The 22,074-nt window shown below is 37.1% G+C and overlaps 1 protein-coding gene and 1 long non-coding RNA gene across 5 annotated transcripts; both read right to left on the reverse strand.

Annotated features, from left to right (window-relative positions):
• Positions 1-801: 801 nt before the first annotated feature.
• Positions 802-4,988, reverse strand: LOC103699722 (probable WRKY transcription factor 14). Its single transcript, XM_039126366.1, has 3 exons — positions 4,121-4,988; positions 3,207-3,347; positions 802-2,313 (listed from the first exon to the last, which is right to left on the reverse strand). Exons 1-3 carry the CDS (start codon positions 4,672-4,674, stop codon positions 1,758-1,760), a joined length of 1,251 nt encoding a protein of 416 aa, XP_038982294.1. The 5' UTR covers positions 4,675-4,988; the 3' UTR covers positions 802-1,757.
• An 8,404-nt stretch (positions 4,989-13,392) lies between these two features.
• On the reverse strand, positions 13,393-20,674 carry LOC103720994. Of its 4 annotated transcripts, XR_005511896.1 has the most exons (5): positions 20,451-20,674; positions 20,302-20,351; positions 14,738-15,856; positions 14,299-14,641; positions 13,393-14,191 (listed from the first exon to the last, which is right to left on the reverse strand). It is a non-coding gene; the product is annotated as an uncharacterized LOC103720994 (long non-coding RNA). The 4 variants fall into 4 exon arrangements; XR_001880208.3 differs by having other exon boundaries at positions 14,299-15,856; XR_005511895.1 differs by having other exon boundaries at positions 14,299-14,825; positions 20,451-20,661.
• Between the last annotated feature and the right edge of the window lie 1,400 nt (positions 20,675-22,074).

The following is a 22,074-nucleotide window of genomic DNA, read 5'->3' on the forward strand; positions in this document are numbered from 1 at the left end:
ATGTGTTTAATGAATTTTGAGAGAGGAAAGAAAATAAGTCATGGTTTAATCATATTAAGAAACTTGAAACTTGCTATTGCAATGCATGAATGAACAAACGACTAGCCCCTCTGATACTTGGATGCTATCGGGCATGCACTTTTTGTTGGATCCACGTAGATGCATGCATGCGTTTTGCACGCATCAGGGGACATGCATCTTTGCTTACTGTCTCCATTTCAGTCTTGTAAGTAACATCGTATGTGTCTGGAACATGAAAAGTAATTGCACAGGCAATTTCTTTGGCGACATAATTAACATTATGACCCAAAATTCCACACAGCAGGCTGATTTAAACGAAGGTACACAACAACTTCACATATTGATCTCTAAAATTTATTAATGTGTATGAATGCCCATAAACAAGAATATGTGCAGTGCAATGGAGGTTGAGGGATTGGTGTAGAAGTATCCCCATATTGGATGCCGAATAAGAATTCTAATTAAGATCAAATCACCAAATATGCACCATTTTTAAGTTCACCAACAGATGATCAACATGCTAGTTGCTGCTGAGCTAAATTCATAGGCACGCATGATATATGCTGAAGGCAAACTATACGCATGGTTGCTTTGCATGCAATGTTTCCAAATATTGCTTAGCTCTCTCTCTTTCTTTCTCGCCCCCCCCCCCCCCCCCCCCCCCCCCCAACCCACCCACAAAAAAAAAAAAAAAGAAAAAAGAAAAAAGAAAGAAAGCACTCGTAGCTTAGTTTAGCCAGTTGAATATACGTGCTCTACAAGTCATGAATACACATAGACTGGAAGATATCTTTAAGTGTTTTGGAAATAACATTGGTTATATTCGCATAAACAAGGATACTTGTACGGAGGCATACATATGCTCCCCCAATAATATATAACATAAATTATAAAACTGCATGAATATATAGAGGAAAGATGACGCTTTAAGGGGGGCAATCGAGACGGAATTATGGTGTGCAAGTGTGTTTTCAAGAACAATCCTTAGAAGCCAATACACTGAAAGTAGAACTCCGATGTCTGGAAGAGTTGAAGGGTATAGGAAAGAGAGAGCTGAAGAACAGAAGAGCTATTATAATCTGATCGCTTCGTTCCAAGTCCCAGCCAACTGCAAGTTCATCTCCTTCTAGCACAATATTTATTACAAGCTAAAAAATGGGGCTTTTCAGGCTCATCTTCTTTTCTTCCAATTCCTTTGGCCACCTTTCTTTATGGCATATCAAAGCAAGTCAAGCCATGGTGGGTCCTTCATTTGGAATCCTCAGTAGGCTTGAATTATTTTCCCCACTTCGAAAGAAGAGAAGGGGGGAGAGAGAGAGAGAGAGAGAGAGAGAGAGAGAGAGAGGTGAAAAGAAAAGCTCAACCTATATCAACATTATCTCAACTTCCTCGTGAAGGCTTTTCCAGTCACATCCAAGACGTGTACCCGCTCTTACTGCTGAAAGCTTCTGTTCCCCAGCTTTCTGTCCCATCCTCCAATATCCCAAGGATGTGTGCCTAGCTAGCATGGGCCTGCTCCCAGTTCACCAACACCTCTCTTCTTTTTCTCCTAATCTAGGGACTGTTTTGTTAAATAACAAGAAAAAGGAACAATAACAGAAAGAGATCCTTACCCCCACATCAAGATCCTAACTTGTACTTCAAGGTTTATACCTAGGCCTTGGACAAAACTGCACCTCCGTAAAATAAACTAAGGGTTGTGTTTCTTATAGATGTTTTGTTGTACCAATGTCTTGCTATAAACCTTTTCTGGATTCTTCAAATGAGTTCCCAGCCCAATCAAACAGGTTGAATGGATCCAAAGCTCTCTCTCCCCTCTCCTCATCAGGCTTGGTTTCCATTGATCCTTTCGAGAAGATAAGGCTCATAGGGTCAGGCTCCAGTTCTGCCAAATCTGCGAAGAAGTCATTGGGCTGGTTTGAGTCTGGGATCATGGCCTTGTAGCTCTGCTGGAACGCTTGATCGAATTCATTATTTTCGACTGAATCAATGGCCTTCCCCATCTCTCTCGCTTCTCCTTTTACTGCAGGAGCGCTTGAGCTCGTCATCGCCATCGACTCCTCTTCATGGCTTGTGGCTGGTTTTTGCTTACGAGGAGAGTTCTTTAAAGCTGAAGAGCTGTTCTTTGATGATTGGGACCTCGTAGATCCGGCAAGCGCGTTCCTTTGGGTTGGCCATGGGTGGTTGTGCTCGGATGTGTAAGTGATGACCAACATGTTGGGATCAGTTCGGCTTCGCTCTACTTGCTTCCTTGCCGAGCATCCCTTCGAACTGCTACATCTGTAATAGCCCCTGAATTGCATTGAACTCATCAGCCATCTGGAAACTAAATCATGAATTCACCATCCAAACTACTGGAAAAAAAGGTTAAACGTCATAAGCAAGCAGCTTTCTATACATGAAAGGAAGGGTTTTCCATTAATTTTGATTTATGCTGATAGGCAATGGTAACAATGTTTATCAGTAAAATGAGCAACTTCTGGGACTAACAAACAATCTACTCTTCCATTTATTAGTTAAGGAAATCATTATCCGTAATGCAAAGTCTCTTTACTTTAACTCATTGAAAATATAATTTATGAGCAACAGGAAAAAAAAAAGGTTATGAAAACAAGATTAATTGCACCTGGATAGATGGTTATAGCTTAGCAATGTTCATTTCATAACTCGAACACTTCTACGGCAAACAAACCATGTTATCCTCCTTTTCTAAGATAGAAAATGTACTAGGTGTGATCTTTAATGCTAAAATTAATGCTGCCCCAAAGCTTCAAGGATAGCCAATGGGCATATCTTTTCGAACTCATGATTTGAAATAGTCAAGTGATTGCACTTATTTGAGAGAGACAATAACAAGAATTCCTTTCCCTTCTCATGCTTTTCCTAAATGCAAAGGATAATGAGGGAGTGCAAGATGATGCTTGGAGCTATTGTATCATCCACCCTTGAGAAGAAAAGTAGAAAAAGTGAGAGAGAAATGACATTATCACTAGAAGAATAGAAAAGAAATACTAGTTTTAATTTCCTTACTAATCATCAAAGCCTTATTCTATTCTTATCCTTTGACTTCCGCTTTAGCAACTCATGTGATTCCACCAAACATTAAGAGGATGGGAGAAGAAAATATAACTCCTTTCAGTGCAGAAGAATCTGGGGTTTTAGCACGTGATGATGGGATGAATTACCTTGGATAAGGAGAACCCTTGATGGGTTTTTGGCCATACTTCCTCCAAGCCCATAGATCAGAAGGAACAACCTCTCCACTAGATCTGCTGCCCGCCGCTGCCGGTGCTGGAATGCAAACCACTTTCTTTGCCTGACTTTTTCTATGTAATTTAAGAAGAAGGCAAGTAAAATCTCTTAGTCTAAATTCTAACACAAGGATGAAAAGAAATGAAGAAAGAAGGAAAGAATAATTTCTAGCAACCATGCCTATGTACGTTAATTTTAATCTGTTCATGAATTCTAAGAATAAAAAGGAGAGAATCAAGATAGGGATGATCCCTTCGGTGAGTTTGCCAGCAAAAAGTTTCAGATACCAAGGATGAAAGGCAAACCTGTGCTTGAAATCATTGACACATAAACTAGTGATCTAGGGGCATCTGTATGTGTCTGCGTGGTTGCGTGCTCTTTTGAGCTATGGCTTGTGATCACCACCTCTCTATGGTTGGCATCATAAAAGAGAAAAAGGCCCATCTTTTTATCACCCAAATCCTTGGATATCCATCAAGTTCTATTGTCAATTCGGACAAGATAAATCCTTTTACACCATTCCCATCAAGATTCACTTCCTATAGTGTCTTTACACCTAAATGTTAGAGTTCTCTCCATTAGGCTCCAACTTCAATTTAGATGAGGTAAATCCTTCCCTATCATTTCCATCAAAACCCACTGCCAACATTATTTCTATGGATCCTCTGGAAGGGAAGGGAAAAAAAAAAAACAAATGAAAAAAAAACAAACAAGTAAACAAACTATGATCTATGACATGAAAATTTTTGCTTAAAACTAAAACCAAAGTCTGGATTTCTTAAAAGAAGAACTGAAAAAGTTTTCAAAGTTCTTCCATCAAAGTGTATAAGAATCGACCAATTCGAACCTTCGCTTGACCCCGGGAGCTCGAGGGGACGAGATCTGCACCCTAGCGCCAGGATCCACTTGGAAGCCCACCGAGCCACCAGCCACCTTCACCAAGTCGTCGCGTACTGCCGGAGAAGGCTTGATCGCCCTCGGCGCGAGCGGAGAAGTCTTGGCGGTGCCCGGAGATATCTGGAGCACCCGCGAGAAGATATTACAAGGCCTCTTCATCTCCTCCCCTATCAGTATGTTCTGCGCTCCAAGCCCACTGCTGCTTCCGCCGCCGCCGCCGCCGCCATCACTACCACCCTCCGAGCTCATGCTGACCAGGCCTGATGATGTGCTCGGGCCATTGAAGAACTGGTCGAGCAGCGGGTCTCGGAGGTCGGCGAAGGGGTCACCGAAGTAGCCGGCCTGCCCCTCGGTCGACGGCGGGAAGGTGATGGGTTCCGAAGGAAGCTGCCAGTCCGTGATTGGGAACTCGGTGCTCAACGGACTGCCACGACCACCGGCGCGGACTATGTCAGCTAGGTCGCCCTGGTCATTCTCCATCCTTTCCCCGAAGAAGTCACACATAACTTCTCCAATATCTCATAAAATGTTTGAAACTGTGGAAATCTAAGCTTAGCCTTTCTAAGTCTAATGAACTTTGCACTGTCTAATGGACTTTGCACCACAGAAGCATCGAAGACATACTTAGGTGAGAAATGGGAGGCAGGCTACAACTCAAAGATGTTCTTAAATCAAGCACCAGAAATAGTTTCTAAGAAGGGGGAGACACAGAGAGAGAGATGAGATTATATTTTATATAAACAAAGACGCTGACTTTTTCATGGTGGAGACTTCTCCATACGCAACAAAGAGAAAGGAAGGGAAGAATAGATTGTTAATAGGATTGTAGAAATCAAAAGGGGGAGAGAGAACTGGGGGAGGGATGTAATATATGAAGTATGGGGTGGTTTTATCATGGAACATGGTAGGACGGAGGGATATCGAAGGGTCCAAATCCATACAACTTTTTGCTTTTGTTTTTTTCTCCTTTGATCGGTTTCTATGAAAGAAAAAGTAATTCTTCTTATCTTTGGTTATTCTTGAGGAAGGAGACTTGTCCATTAAATTCTTTTTATAATGTATGAAATGAAAGGGAAGGGGTCTCATCAAAAAAAGAATGGAAGAGAAAGACGCGGCAAGCAGCCGCATTTCTCGGCTTTGGTACTCTATTAATATTTTTTTTTTCTTTAGATTTGGAGGAGCAATGAGAAATGCAACCCAAATTTGCACCTCTTAATTTTCAACCCAAAAAAATTCTCAAATATCCACATATATCTTAACTGCTCATCATCGTGCTAAATATTATGGTTTCCAAGCTTTCTGATATCATGCCTAACCGTGCTATATCTCGGTTAACTATTGCTCTCCTCAATACCTTAATGAGAAATCCACCCAATTTTATCACTAGGGGTTCCAAATTATCGAGAAGTATTGTAATTTTTTGCACACGCCAAATTCTCTGCAGCACCATGCCACACGAGAGCCGATACTCCCAACAACGAGCTAACTTCGTGATAATTTTCTTTTAGCATGCATCATGCTTTTCTCGATGCACATAAAAGAAAAGATGGTCATGACTCTTGCTCTCCTTTTCTCTTCTGTTACGCAAAGACCTCCTTTCAATCCTTCTGGCCATTTTAGCATGTCGAAGGCTTAGGACATGGACATGTGATTGCATAACATCACGATGAGATGAAACACTTGATGGCTTCTTTCGGAGGTTCTCATACTTCCAAGGTCGCCTTCCTTTGCTTTTCTACTACTAGAAGAATGAACTAAGAATTTCTGATTTTATAAGGAGGAATAGTTTGGTTGCTAATTGCTATAAAGAATCGAGCTATAAAAGGAAACATGAGACGAATGAGAAAAACTTGCATGAGAGAATTTTTTAACAAATATAGTAAATTAAGATTTCTCAAATTGAGGAGTATTTTTGGTTTTTGAATTTTAGAAATATAGAAACCAGGCTATATCCTTGTGGTAGCACCCACTTGCGTTTGAGATGAGTAATGCTGGAGGCCAATTATGTGCACACGAAAAGTTGTCTAGCCTCACTAATATTTGCTTGGCAATTTAACCATCAATCACTTTTCTTGTGATTTATACGACTATCTCTCTTATAGTAATTGAACTTTTCTTCTGCACATGCATTTCATTTAGAAGGTGTTCTAGGTTCGAGTCTACCAATTATTAGAACCGGATAATTCTTCCAAAGAATTTCTCTTTCTCTCAAAGAAGGGAAGAAGAAAAAGAAATTGAAGTATAAATATTACAAGAGTAAAATCATGGAAAATTATACGAATTTTATGATTTGCATTATATTGAAGCACTTATTGCATAGTAATGCTAACTATTAGATTCACAATATCAATTATATTGCAATGCATGTAATATCTACAGTGTAGAGGATATAATCTTATTTGAAACCTAAAGAATTTTGTACAATATGTATGCATTTGATGATGCAAAGATTTTTTCCCGTAAAAGGGATGCCTAAGCCACTCCTATACAAACATATGTCTCATAATTTTCATAAGCATGCTAGCCCTACATGGCCTGTCATGTAGAACCATAACTATGTGGCCAGTTGCTTTTGTTCTACAGGTGCATGTAATTCTAAATTAATCCACGCAAAAAATTAACTAAAATAGTAAGAAAAATATCGAGTAAATTATTTTGCAAGTTAGTTTACCGTGGTACTACTTTTGCACCAGTAAGTTGGCTAGGTTGGATAAGAAGTTCGACTGATGGCAACCATAACTATTAGTTTTCAAGAACAAATAGCTCTCGCATTTATTAAATGAAGACTGGAATTTTTAAAAAAGGTTAGTTTCTAAATTTGACACTTGCAATGTTAATTTTACTAGGAAAAAGAGAAAAGCAAGTTAATGTAACTAGAAAAAGAGCCTATAACCTTTTCTTGCAAGAGATAAGACAAAATGGATCAAGATTTTGGAAAGGTTAAAGAGAAATTTTATAAGGAGAGAAGAATACTATAAACGAAACTTGGGATTATAATAGCAAAGGTATTGATGATGAATTCTTAGGTGTTAAATTATATTTAATAATTCTCGAAGAAAACATGAATGAAAATTTTTAGTTAATGATAACTTAAGTACATATAGTTACAAAAACTTTTAGCCTTTTTAAATTCACAAAACATTCATGTAATTTTAAGTCTTGTACATATCTTGTTTTCGTTGTTTAAGATATCAAGTACTCCACTAAAATTCAAATCACCCATTTTATACAATTTACCATATCGATGGCTCTTTTTTGTTCCTAAGAAAGAATTGCCCGCCAACATGGAATTGATGGCATAAACTACTCCATCTAAAGTCACTTCAATGATGCAACACTTTAAGAGCAATTCATGGATGAATGGCTCAAATCTTCTCTGAAATGGTAGCGGTTGTCATTATTTTAAATAGGAAAAACTTTTGATTGATTTGAAAACCAATTATTAATAGCTAGACGGAATGAAGGATATTACCTAACAATGCTGATGATGCAACAGAGTTTGCAATAATCAAAATCAATTACGTATACTAAGTGTATCCATTTAAGCAACCCAGACCTCCATGACAAGTACATATAGCTTTGCTATATATGCTCAAGGCAATATAGATTTGCCTTCTTTTATTCAATTTTTGGATCTTATTCTTCGGAACACTCCACCATCAAATGATGCAAACTGAGGACAACTTGTTGTTTTAAATTCCAATATCAAGTCCCATCTTACCAAACTAACATTTTTAATTTTGCTCTATTAATTAGGTGGCGTTCGATATGGAATGGTCGTCCCAAAATCAAAGATGATATAAATGAGGTGATAAGATCACCGTGTTTGATCATACCCTGATGATCCTAAGTGACAATGATCCCAAATCATCCCAACTCTTCAAATTACCAACCGATCTGATGATGGAATATATCCTTGAGGTCAGGTATCCAAGATCATCCTAGGACGGTAATCTTGGACTAAAATTTGAAGATAAAAATATTTCTCGGTCCAGCAAAAAAAAAATAGTATATATATATTGTTAATATATTATATAAATATTATATACATTATATTATATTATATTGACATTGCACATTTTGTGTTTATGATGTATAGGATATTATAATATTATTACAAATATTATTGTCATATTATTCAATGATAATTTAAAACTATAATAGAAATATATCATTGCACTGTATATTTATATAATGAAATTATTTAATATATTACTTCTACTTGCCTTATTTTTCTAATCAAAATAAATATTAGTATAAAAATAATATGTTATAAGTGTAAATACAAATATTATTTTTATAATAACAATTAATGTATATTTATAAGACTAATAATTTATTGGATTAATAAATATTTTTATGAAATATATTAATAAATATGTTAATATTTAATTATAATATATTTTATATGACTAATAAATATATTCTTTTGGAATATATTAGGAATAGTTTTGACATTATATGGCCAATGATCTTGGATTTACATGGAATACTAAATAGATTACTCATAGATACCTAAGAATCTTTAATTACTGGAATATAGCATATCAAATGCGGTGATTTTAGATCACCAGAGATCATATAAGATTACTCCAAGATAAGAATTATCGATGATCTAAGATTATCTTGGTGATCTTTTTTGGGTCACCAAACACCACCTTAGGGTTTTAGAAGGGCATCTTGGTCATTTGAAACACCCTTATGCTACTGCAAGGAAATTGCTTGTACCACAAACAAAATCAACCAGCTCAGGGTGTGATGTGATAAAAGATCAAAGCTGAGCGAAAGTCGCTTTCAAAGGCGAGTCCTTTTGAATCTAATGGCAATATTATAGACCTGTTTTCAGTGTTAAGGACATGCATGGGCCAGGGACACCCGTCATGGTACTCTTGGAGAGCTTAAAGAATGATGCCTTCGTAAAATATAATACCTAGAAGCTAAATGTTAGATAAGTGCTTTTTTCTCAGTTTACTAATAGGCTTCCAGTTTAAAGCTATGAAGAATAAAGACAGATAAGAGTGAGATTTTTTTTTTCTTGTGGGATGTTAGTTTTCCTATATAAGACTTTGATACAGAGGACACTTGCTCTCTCTAATCAACCTTTGATCAAGGTTGTTTGGCCTCTACGAGTAGTTAAAAGTAGTGCTCCTTTTTTAATCTCATATTCTTAGAGCAAAGAGGTCAAGGGAAGGAAAGATGTCATATGTGATTAGACGTTGTCACCAATTATTAATTGTCGTTGATGGCTATGTATTGTCTGGTGTCTCTATTTTTTAAAAAAATATTTATGCCATGTAATGCATTGTGGAGTAATATGCCTGAGGTGTTGGTGTGGAGGTGAGCATGAGTTGCAGTTTTGTTTAGTATTTGGGAGTCTGAAGTTCTTAAAATATCATGAATGGGACCTTTAAACATCTTTCTCTTGATGATTTGGGAATTGAGGACCCTTTAAAACTCCAAATGGGTGCAAAACAGAGCCTTCTCGGCCTCCAATTTCTAGCTCATCGCCTCTGTTCTAAGCATTCACAATTTCACATCCTCCACACTTTGTTCTTTTTGGAGTTGAATGGTGTGTGTCGAAATAGAAGAATGAGAGAAGAAAATTTTATTTCTACCTGTCAGTTATAATGTATAGAAGCAGCCTTTATATAAACTAAAAGGCTGACGAAATTTGGTAAAGCCGACTAAGTTTGACACAATCAATCATAAATTAATCAAGGTGAAATTTGGTAAGGCCGACTAAGTTTGGCACAATCCATCACAAATCAATCAAGGTAAAGTTTAATAAGACCGACTAAATTTGACACAATCAATCAATCAATCAATGGATTCTAACAATATGATCGATTTACCACCTAAGCAAGAGCTATAAATCTCACAATGACATACTAATCAAGACCCATATGATGCCACCGATCCAATTTCATTACCCTTTTTGATAAATTTTCGGTATACCAACTCAAGATTCATCTATCTCATTAGCTTTCTTTGGCGGTGCAAGAACTAAGTGAGAGGTACAGAGATCACCAAAAAGTACTAAATGATCACCTTTTTGTTATTTGTGATGCTAAGCTAATCAAACATTCAAAAGCTGCCTAAATCAATGACCCACATGGTGCTATCTCTCTCTCTCAAAAAAAAAAAAAAAAAAAAAAAAATCCCTTCTGTCATGATGATGCCTAGTTAAGGATCATATTGGAATCTTAACTAAAGCTCAGTCAGCCAAAGTTTGAACTAAGCAAGTTTTTTCACATGGCATTAATTACATATCACCTATAATGAAGTGCCCACTTGGCCATGTCCTCCTACTCAACTATAACAATATTACCATGAACCAATGCTCTTTCAGAAAAAATCCCACTAGGGAAGGGAACAGGCTTTCACTGGGATTCTCCAAGCCTCCCCCTAGTTTCCCTTCAGAAACTCATGTCTTCCAAGAGCTGGAATCAGAAGCATCCACCCATGTGAACCAAACCCTTATTCAAATCACCTACTGCAAGGTTTATATATTTATGCAATCGTAATTGCACCACTTCCTCTAATCCTGACAGCAGGCATTGTGATGCTTAAATTAATCCGATACAGCAGGGTTTATAGTCATGCTCGGCGCACGTACCGGGCATTGCATGGCGACAACCATGTCGATCCACACGCATCATACATGACACAACATGACATCAACAATTTTCTCCAAACCATGAGATCAAGGTTGTAAGCCATCAAATTTTTCCAGAATAGCGAAAAACTAGTTCATTAATATTAAGTTGCTTTGTTGACTACATAATTTGACAAATTATATTGAAGTTAAAGGTTATTCATTACTAATATTCAACTTATAAGTTCGTTATAGTTTTTTTTCATGTCGTAAACGTGGATTATAGATTATCTATAATCTTACTCATATTCCTCGTCATTTTCATTATTTACTGCAGTATTTCTTCTTTTTCATAGGCATCAATTAACTTGCAAGGGGTAAAAGAATATCATTTCTTTTTGGCCTGGAGCCCTAATTTCTATTGTCAAAGGATTGTCTCATCGCCACCAAGGTGGTAGCCTAGTGGTACTGGGCAGAAATTCTAACCTTAAGGTCCCAAGTTCGAATCGCTGCGGCGACGATTAAATTGTGGACCGGAGCTCACTACTTTGGCCACTGCTTGGACTTGAGGTATAGGACCGCTCTTGAACCGCTAGTAGCCGGGGTGGTGCCGGGTGTGACGTACTCACACTTGGGACTCGAGCCAGAGCCCAGAGGGGTAGCTGAGCCGGGCCCATGGGTGGAGAGGGTATGAGTAAAACCGGTCGGGGTGCCCAACACACGGCCATTTCTGCCCGCATCGAACATTCTCCTGGCGGGGCGGGGGCCCAGTGGGGGCTGCTACGCGGGGTTGGGCTTGTCCCTTCCTCCCCCCTACCCCTTTCCTTTAGCAAAAAAAAAAAAAAAAAAAAAAAAGGATTGTCTCATCCTAACCAAGTGGACTTGGGATTTGGGATTAACCCAAACAATCCTTTGAAGAGATTTGTCTGCACTTACGCTTGCTAAGAGGTCAAGAACTCTTGGTAGGGTTCGTCACCTTGGAGTACCAAGCATGTGTCTCCATTAATATATGGGCATCATCCCCAAGGGAGGCCAACTCTCTTAAAAAAAAAAAAAAAGCCTTTTGGGAACTCCAAATCCGAGTTTTCTTCCTCCATCTTTGCAAGTGATTATATTTTAGTGCAAGGGTGATGGTAGAGCCTTGGAAGGCGTGGCACGTGGCCCTTCTACGTATGATTTGAATGGGATAAGGAGGGCTTTGCCTCCAATGAGAGCTTGGTGAGCTTTTTGCCCCTCATTGGTGGTGGGGAAAGAAGATACGGCTCTTGTAATCAATGAGGGATCAGCACTACTGTAAATTAACAGATATTCACCAAACAACATCAAGTTCTAAGATGGAATTTTCCAATTCTAAGTTTTTTTTTTTTTTTTTTGTCATGGCAGACATACTTGAGAGCTAAGGAAACAGATAAAAGATATTGCAACAAATGAGAGCTGCTCATATCTGTAGAACAAGTTCGACAAGGGATAGTAAAATTCTACTCTTATTTAGAGGTCGTGTGCCATGGCAGACCGTATCTTGAGAAGATAAACTTTTCTTTTCTTTTCGTAATTGTTTTTGCTGCCTAAGTTTCAGAAAGATGTTTATCATCATTATTATTAGGTGTTCCTTGGAAGGGGGGACATGTAGAATTACAAGGAATCTATGGAAGTTTAGAAAGAAATTTCTCCTATGGATACTTGAAACCTCTCCTCCGGCGGCATCATAATCTCCACCTGAGGCAGTTAATTTCAAATCAGGCACTAGTATAAAATATAGTAAAGGTATTTTTCTTCACTAAAATCTGTAGAGATTTGGTAATGAATATATGGAGCAATCCATTTTCTTCATCAAAATTTGTAGAAATTTGGAGATCGTTTTTGCTAGACTTATCGTCCCGAGAGAATCAGCACCCAAATCAGCAAACTTATCGATCTCAGTAAACAATAAATTTTTTTTTTCATGTATAATAATCCATGCACTCTGCTCATTAATATTTAAATTTCTAAATATAAATCCGCCTTAGCTACATTTTAATTACTAATTATTTAAAACTATTGAAAGTAAAACAATAGGAAATGAAATAGTCAGAATTTTTTCGTATGACCATCTTTATCCAAATTTCTTGATACAAAATGATACAATTTTCTTCACTCTTTAAAGCCATTTTATTTGCCAAAATAGCTTCATTTCTCCAGCTCTAAATTTCCTTCGAACCAAGTCCTAGAATTTCATGGGCCAAGGGCCATCTACAAGAGCACATGGGGAGTTGCAGCTGACAACTTACATGAAAAAAAAAAAAAACATGCTGAAAGATTCTACATCCACAAGTAAACGACAAGATCAACATCCATGAACTACAGAAAACTAATCCCTGTCCAATGGCTGGGTCATGTTCTCTTGGATTCTTTCTGGTAGGCAAACATGTTTGGACCTCAACAGAAGCGCAGACAAATTCATGCTCGTTTCACATAAAACAAAGGCCTGAAATCAACTGTTGTTGAAAGCTCTGTGCTAAATTCCTATCCAAGATCAGTTAATAGGCAGAAAAAAAGCCAACATTGATGGAGATTTTATCACTTCCTTACTAATTTGATCAATACATGACCTAAAATTTCAGTGAGCTCTTTTCAGAAGCTCCAGATCATAAACCAAAATTCTCATGCATTACAACAATGAACAGGCATAACATTGCTAGAAATATTTAACACTTGGACGAACAGTCTCAGTTATGTACTGAATATTTATTTTCCAGAGTATCAAGGTCACATCATGGATACAAAGGTGAGAGCACAAAGAACAGTATGGAGTCCCCATCAACTGCCCCACGATACCCGTGGCCTATGCCCGACAACCATCTCTTGTGAGCACAGTCCCAGAAATTTGAGTGGCCCAGGCATGAGGATCGCACGAGACTGACCAGATGGATATGATAAGATGTATCAAGGATCAAAGGGTGGGGGGGGGGAGGAAATGACACCTCTTCCCCTCTTTCTTTTCTCCTCAGCAGACTCTAGCATGGTGGGCTCCCCTCGGGTCCTTTCTCAGATGGAATGATGTCTTTCACCAAGTTATGCATGGAAGTGAGGTGGGAAGAGAGAGCATGACCATGCACTAAAAGACCTCTTTGGTGAAAAAGCCAGCAACAACACACCCTGCTCCAAGTGCTCGCTGACCTCAGCATCCATAATATCCCTCCCTCTTTCTTCCTTTCCCTGCTCTGAAGAGTGTGGTCAACTGGTGCATGTCCTTCTCCCACCAAGTGGGCTTTACAAATGCCTCAACATATTCCCAACTACAAGTTTTTTTTTTTACTTGGTTCCTCTGGAAAAAACAAGAATATTCATGGCCATGGCTAAATTCCTATGACAGTTGAAAAGGTCTGTTGATTTCAACCTTGCTGGAAGCAGTAAGCATGAATTAACGACAGAGGGCATACTTCATACCTGGTATAATCAGGGAGGAAGAAATAATCAGGTAAACAACAATGTGACGCATCCTGGGTAGAAAATCAAATAATATGAAAGATTAAACAGAAGTAGGAAAGCTCTACCACCATTCTTCTTTTGCTTTGACTATGGACATTACTTCTGATGCTGTCAAATTGTTGTAGTTGCCTAGTTTGGAGTTGATATGAATCATATGATGGATATTAGATGTGGATTAAAGCTTTGGCTCAGAGCTTTCGAGAACCGTTGTAGTAAAAAGCAACAGGTTGCGAGCTTTCACGGACAAGCTGATCCAGAGGAGCCTCCATTGTGCAACCAGGCATATGAAGCAGTGAAACTTATGATGCAACCAGGAAGATAAGGATGGCCAGAATTTGAAAGATTGAATTTCAATACCAAAAAATGATTGGATTGCTGACCTCTTTTGATGTGTTGGTCTTCTTCATTCTGTGCTCATTTAACAATATAACTAATGTCAGCAAAAAAGATAGAAAATTTCACAGAGAATATAGAACAAAATGGACTTAATAAGAGAGAGATTACTGATCGGTGCAGCTGTATATCTGTTTATGTTTGTGAATGCATGTATATAACATAGTGGGATGACAAGGTATGGGAGAGTTACCAATGCCTAGCCATGACGGTCATTAACCATTTCAAAGAACTCGTGAGTATAATAATTCAAAAAAAAAAAAAAAACTGTACAAGAAAGCAGGAGAATCTATTTCACATACAACTAAGTCACAAGATCAAGAAATGGGTAATATATCTTTTATTCAAGTCACAGGTAAGAATATGCCAAAAATATTATCTAGCTCAAAATAATTACTTAAAAAATCACAGAAACAACTTTACAAAAACATAAATGCCTATGATAATTGTGCATCTTTAATATCTTTTCAGGCATAACCTCAGAATTAGATGCATTGACTGACTTAAGAGTGTTTGAACCTGTGATCACAGCTTACTCAAATCAAACTTCTGCATATTTTAAGCAAATGTTATAGCTATCGAAAATCATGTGCATTGCATGCCATTCTCCCATCAGACTTTAGTTGGAAAAACTAAGGCCAAGTCTCTATAAGTCTCCTTTTTCTTTTCAGACTACATGTAAAGGTGCCCATTAACAAAAAGACCCGTGCAATCCTAAAGCACCAGTGTGTGATGAGCACAGTCCTAACCAGCTGAAGTTTTCTCACTGGGCTATCATGTTTCAGGCATAAATCATGATTGGGTTCTATGCGAGTTTAATTCTTTGAGAGATCCAAAGATAAAATGAAAATATCATGTTTGCAATATAAAACAAGAATCTACAGCATGGGGAAGCTTTATGAGGGAAATCATATGAAAAAGCATGCCTGTGACAGCAACAGAGAATTCTTGAAGAGAAAATAACCTGCCATGCTGTATCCTATATCCACTTCCTTTATGAGAAAAAAAGGATAAAACTAGTAAAACAATATATGAATATGGACTATGATTCAAGATCACCTGCGGAGATTCATATGCAATCAAATATTGAAATTTGTTCAGTGCTGAGCCATCAACCATACTTTAGCTGACAAGCCTCATCCTAATCAGTTGGGATTCAACCCCATAAATGTTGCTTCATGAATTTCCACAATCACAGGGCATATCCTAAACTTACTCTCTCCACATTCACTGAAACAATAACAATTTTAGTTCACAGAAGACTAGACTCTGAGATCTATGCTGAGAAATTAACCATGAGATGATCATTTTTAAGTAGTTCACAATTTCATTTAAAAGGAAAAGAAAGAATATAATAAAAAAAGGAGTTATTTCATCCTTGATTGTCATACAATTTCATTCCACCAGTACAAACATGAGAGAAACTATTTAAAATAACCAGTGTTGTTCTCAATTTGTCAAATTCTTACTACATGAGACAACTTCTTGAGCTCATCCACTATAAGACCAGTGACTATTCTGATGTTCATTCTCCAATCTAAACCATAAACTCAATTGCGTTCGCTAATTTTAAGAGGTTACAAACTACAACAGATGCATAGACTAGATGATCATTTATGTTATGATAAATGAGCAGTTTATGGATTGTTCATTGTATCAAAAAAATTAATGATTAAGCAATGAGGATACACTAAGAATTTAATAATAACAGTAAACTATCAAGAAGGCCCTCTAACAGAACAAGAAGATGAACATATTGAAGTATTAGATTGTTTTATTAGACAGACGTTGTCTGATCCTACTTACCAAACTGGTCTGTGTGAACTTGATAAGCAAGTGACCCAACTTGCGACATAGGAAACGGTGACACACTTGTGCATGTCCACATATTTATGCTTACAGTAGTACTTATAAATATTTCAATTCTTTTTCGATAAACTGTATCAGATGCAGGTTTTGTAGGTTGACAGCATGTCAAGAAGATTACATTCTGTCTGACATATTTGTTGGATGCTCTAAAAGAACTTGTCAAAGAATGCAAAAAAAGTGAAGCACTGCAGAACTTTCATTGATGCTTGCAAGAATGTCAGCCAAATTGAGAATATGCCACTAGAAAAAGGAGAAAAAAAGGGAATACTGAAAGAGAAAGGATAAAACATTAAGATGAAATTGAACTGACAACAATATTATTTCTTTCAAGATGAGATCGATGGAGGCAATAATGGAGATGTGATGACAATGGAAAATAGTTACAAGGTAAGTTTTCAGCAAGCAGGCAATTATAGCTTAACAATTAGAAGACATCAGACGAAGACAAAGTTAATGCATTGGATCTTTTGTTGCATATTGCATTGACCCAGTTATTAAATAATTTAACAGAGGCTGCATGTCAAAAAGTGGTAGAAAAAGGAGCTGTATTTATAACCAAGGGCAGATATTGAGACCGATAAAACAGCCACAGAAAATGATAAGCTCATACAACTGGGCATCACACAAGTATAAAGGTTCATAGGAATTCCAAAATACCAGTAAAAGTATGCTACCTGATAATTCTGTGGTTAAAACTAATCCACCATATACGATTTCATAATATATGATAGATCTATGAGTTGTATTTACTAATCCATTTAGCAATGTAGTGTTTTCTAGTGAGATTTTTTTCAGTTCTGTTGTTTACATACTAAAGAAATGTAAACATCATTTAGGCCATTGCTTAAAATTACCATAATTTAATTATGAAATTCGTACATTAAAGAGGTAGTAGATAATCAGATTTTATGTTGACTTGAGTAAACCATTCCTAGATATTCAAAGTTCAGCATGTGGATTTTTAAAACAATGGTGTGGCACCATGACAAAGTTCGGAATCATGATTACACAGTGGTAAGGTCAATAGATATACATGCAAAAATGCCATAAGGTGATGCATTGTGTGAAAAGTAACACCTGGTATGCGTAAGGTGCTTCGTCTGCATTAAGCAGTCAACAATTAGTCACTCTATGCTGACGGTTGTGACTCAATTTCCAATATGAATGAAGATTAAATTAAGTCAAGAAACTGCAAGCTTCACAAAAATAAGAAAATCACAATCCTCAATAAATACAAGATGGCACAATATTATTCTGCTCTTCACACAACGGATGCATAATCCAACTTTATTATCTAGATCATGTGAATGAAGAGTATGGCAATTTGAAATATATTAAGAGAAAGTGAGAAACATACTTGCTTTCTTAGATCCTTCATGCTATTATTCATTATTGTTGGCATGACTGATTTTTACAACATTATAAGTCAACCTGTGAAGAAGGTATTACTTGTTTGATATCTATGATAAACTTTTGAATCTTGAGGTGTATAGTATATTGATTCAAATGATGGATATATAATGGAACTGCTGCTTGTGCAAGCTTCAAGTCTTGGTTTACTTATGCTAGTATGAACCTGCATGTGTATGCATATGAAATACATTATCAATAGAAGCATGCCCCTAACGCTTTCAACTACAATATTATGGATAAGTATTCTATGGTTTTCTTTGTGGAACAACATACATTACATCATTTCATTTTACTATTTTCATTATTTTTGCGACAGAGACTTATCATTTATTGTAAAAAGGTGAGATTTTGCTCATGATGTGCATGTGGGTGTGCTTTTCAAGTGAGGTTTATTTTCAGGTATGTACCTTAAGGTGAGAGCTGTGAGCTTCGTCTTTCCCGCTCCTTTTTCACATGATCCTTGTTTTGACAAGTCATATTATTGCAGTTTTCTTTGTGGATCAACATACATTACATAATTTCATTTTACTATTTTCATTATTTCTGCGGCAGGGACTTATCATTTATGGTAAGAAGGTGAGATTTTGCTTATGATGTGCATGTGGGTGTGCTTTTCAAGTGAGGTTTATTTTCAGGTATGTACCTTAAGGTGAGAGCTATGAGCTTTGTCTTTCCCGTTCCTTTTTCACATGATCCTTGTTTTGACAAGTCATATTATTGCGGTCTTAACCCTAGTTTTCCATTAACAGCCCAAGGATTTGTTCAAGTCCTTATAGATCGTCCATCATCTACTTGTGCCACTCTTGAAGCTTCAGTTTGCACCTTCTTTTACAGACCCGTTTGGGACAATTTTTCCCATGTTGCTCTCAATTTGATTCTAAATTCCTTGGTCTTTATAGCTTCCTTCACGGCTAACTTGCTTAAAAATTTGCTGGTATGGGTATTGTCTATTGAGAAGATAGAGTATCCACAACTTTTCTTCCTCATATATAAAAAATTCCAAAACACTTAATGCAACCCCATGTTGTTCCACATTCACCTTAGCACAATGCAAGGTGACTCAGATCTTTCATACTCCCATCCAGCACTTTGAAGTTTGAAGTGCAACATCAAGGATAGATACATAATTTGAGCAACTAGAGCATTAATGAAAATCCAGTACTAAGACACCATTTGTCATACATTCCATGCCAAGATTTTCGATATATTTTTTTATTGCCATTTTCTATTTTTTACGAACAGATTCTAGACACACCAATAGTCCCAATAACAAAATCTTCTAAAATCCAGATGCTAGGGTTGTCAACAGTTGTCCCACCATCCATTATGTTGCTAGCAAAATTAGATCATGACCCAATTTAACTTTAAAAAAAAGTGTAAAGAACCGCTGGCTTTGATACCTCAGACTGCCTGAGTTTGACAATTTGGTTAACTTGCACCAATCAAAGTGGATTTAAAAAAAAAATCTAAACCAACATTAGGCCCCAAAATCTTCAATCTTGTGCCCCCAAAACTCTCCAAACTCCAATTTGCTGCTCTCCTTTTTCTCCATCGAAATTGATCATCTTTGCCAAGAAAAATGGCGGTCAGGAGTGATGGTGAAACTCTCAAGGCCCAAGCCCTAAGCTCCTCATCACAACCTTCCTGTCTTTGAAGTTTGATGTGCCTTTATGCTATAAATTTCTTTTTTGTGTGTGTATCAAGGGTAATGACCATCACCGGAAAGAACAGAAGTCCCCTTCTGATAGGAAAAGTCATTGTGATCACTAAAAGAAAAGTCCTCAGGCCATGTCCCTTGGCCTTTCTTCGCTCTCTTGCTCTCCATCCCCCTCGTATCTCTCTTTATCACATGGGAGGAGAAAATCGATAATCACCTTTACTGTAAAGCGTGAATTACCATCGTCATCATGGTTTAGGAGGTGGTAATCCCCTTTCTTTCAAGGCAATGGCGACAGTTCAGACACATCCTTATTCTCCTCTACGAAAGTTGCTCCCTTGAGGGACAACTATAGAAATAGATAAATCAAAAATTTGTCCAACATTGGAGAATAAAGAAATGAAGATAACCAATTTTTATGACGTCCTATCTTTGGTTGTACCATGTAAACCTACTCAAAAAAATATTTTCTCAACTTTTTTCCCCAAACCCTTTCGCTTTCATAACCCTTCCACTTTTCACTAAGCCATTCATGAGAATGCTACAAAGAAATGTTTATACAACAACTTCGTGACAATTATAACAGCAATACAGATACTTCTTCACTGCATGGAAGCACATAAAACAGATTATAAATTGTCATATATAAGTTTTGACTATCATTACAGCGGGTTGTATTATAGTCAAACCATCATTTTATTAAGCCTCAGAAGAAAAAATGAAGGAGAATATAAACCTTTTCTCAGGCAGAGAGGTCTCCTCCGCGGCTATCCCCAAAGCCGCAACCTAGGAAGAAATGAACAGATGAGAATGTCATAATTGCTCGAATAAATTTCTCGATTTTGATATGACCTAAGGGAATGGGGAGGGATTGGAGAAGAATACGGCAACGATCTTTGAGTCGAACGTCCAAGCGAGGAAGGGTTTTCCATGTCGACGAACAGCATCGACATTGGGCGAGCGATTGCTGCTCCTCGGCATCTCGCCCTCTTCTCTTATAACCTGAGAATGGGATGGATTCCTGGCTACTGGCGAAAACCTAACCATAATCCGCCATTGCCTTGCTGTCGGGTTTCGGTACAAATTATCAGCAAATCCCTAGTAATATCTCACGTTATTTTTAAGTTCAAAAATAAACTGGCAGTAGATGGTTGATCTGCATCTTCTACCGGTGCACTATTTATTTATTTATTTATTTTGGTACAACAACGGCTCACACTCTACAAATATGGATGTGGCCAACAAAATTTGAAAATAACAAAGCAGATAAAAAAACTCGGCGCTATGTTATACTCCCTCCAAACGAAACCTCCAGAATGATGAGCCGCATAAGAGGCAACCCAATCAGCTGCACCATTTAGTTCACTATATACGTGTGGCCCACACCACACGTTGTAGTAGTTTACAAATGTCAAATAGCAGCAGCTTGTTCTTATCTGCACAACTCTAATTCTAAATCCAATCAATCACTGTAGCCAAGTCGTCTTTGAAAATGAGCTGGTCCCTACCTAGTGTGGATGGCCATCACCAGAAGATAGGCAACTATCAAACAATACACGTCATATATATAATCTATAGATGCATAGCATTCTGCGGTGTACAAATTTTTTTTTTTTATTTTATATTGAATATCCTTCTTGAAATTTGAATACGTCTTGCTAAATTAGAAAATATTTTAGCTAAACTTACTATTTTGAGCTTGCCTATTACATTTGATTAAGATCTTGAAGTAACATCGTTGGTTAAATGGTGCACTGGAAATTTGGTGCTGAGTTATTTTTGGATCTCGAAATCTACCATGTATAGCTAGGAACCTTTCTGTCAGCAACAAAAATTTAAAGCTTTTTTTTTTAAGAATAAAAGTCTTAACAATATTTTTTAAAAGAAATATTTTCACAAGAAGGAAAAAGGATATTTGCAGAAGAGTCTAGAAATTAGTTTTTGACTTCTAAACCTTTTAAGAAGGAATAAATTATATGAAAAAATAACTTAATATAAACATATTTTCTACGGTTATGTGATGAAACCATTTCAAGGAACGAGATCAAGCCATCGTGCAGTTCACAGACGTTTCTTGTTATTTTCCGGCTTCAGACAGGATCACAGCCATCCATCAAGGCATCAACACCCACCGCGCTTCACGTGCTTCACACGTTAGCAAGCGTTCTTTAAGCCGAACTAACTTATCATCATAAAGAGAAAAAAAAAAAAAACGAACTAACTTTTTTTTTTTGTGCTTAGGAAAAGAAAAGAGAGGGGTGAGAAAAATCTTATCCGCATAGCAACTGGTTTTCTCTGAAAAGTATTTGATGCAGGCAGAACATTTTTTTCTCATATTCTCTCCATTCATGACATGGCTTATTAACCTAGCAACTCTATCTCCATATGAATACGTCATACTAATATTATCTAAATAATAGCAAACTAAATAATAATTTTATTGGATAAATTAGGTGAAAAGCATTTAATTCATGCATTTAATGAGCGTCCATATATTTCGAACCTAGAT

The sequence above is a fragment of the Phoenix dactylifera genome, chromosome 5 (assembly GCF_009389715.1).
Source record: "Phoenix dactylifera cultivar Barhee BC4 chromosome 5, palm_55x_up_171113_PBpolish2nd_filt_p, whole genome shotgun sequence".
Lineage (NCBI taxonomy): Eukaryota > Viridiplantae > Streptophyta > Magnoliopsida > Arecales > Arecaceae > Phoenix > Phoenix dactylifera.

Excerpts from the sequence above, each read along its gene's own strand:
- LOC103699722 (XM_039126366.1), bottom strand. The coding sequence starts at position 4,674 with ATGTGTGACTTCTTCGGGGAAAGGATGGAGAATGACCAGGGCGACCTA. Across the intron at positions 3,348-4,120 it reads GCTCCCGGGGTCAAGCGAAG|AAAAAGTCAGGCAAAGAAAG; the intron begins GTTCGAATTGGT and ends TAAATTACATAG. Across the intron at positions 2,314-3,206 it reads AAGGGTTCTCCTTATCCAAG|GGGCTATTACAGATGTAGCA; the intron begins GTAATTCATCCC and ends AATGCAATTCAG.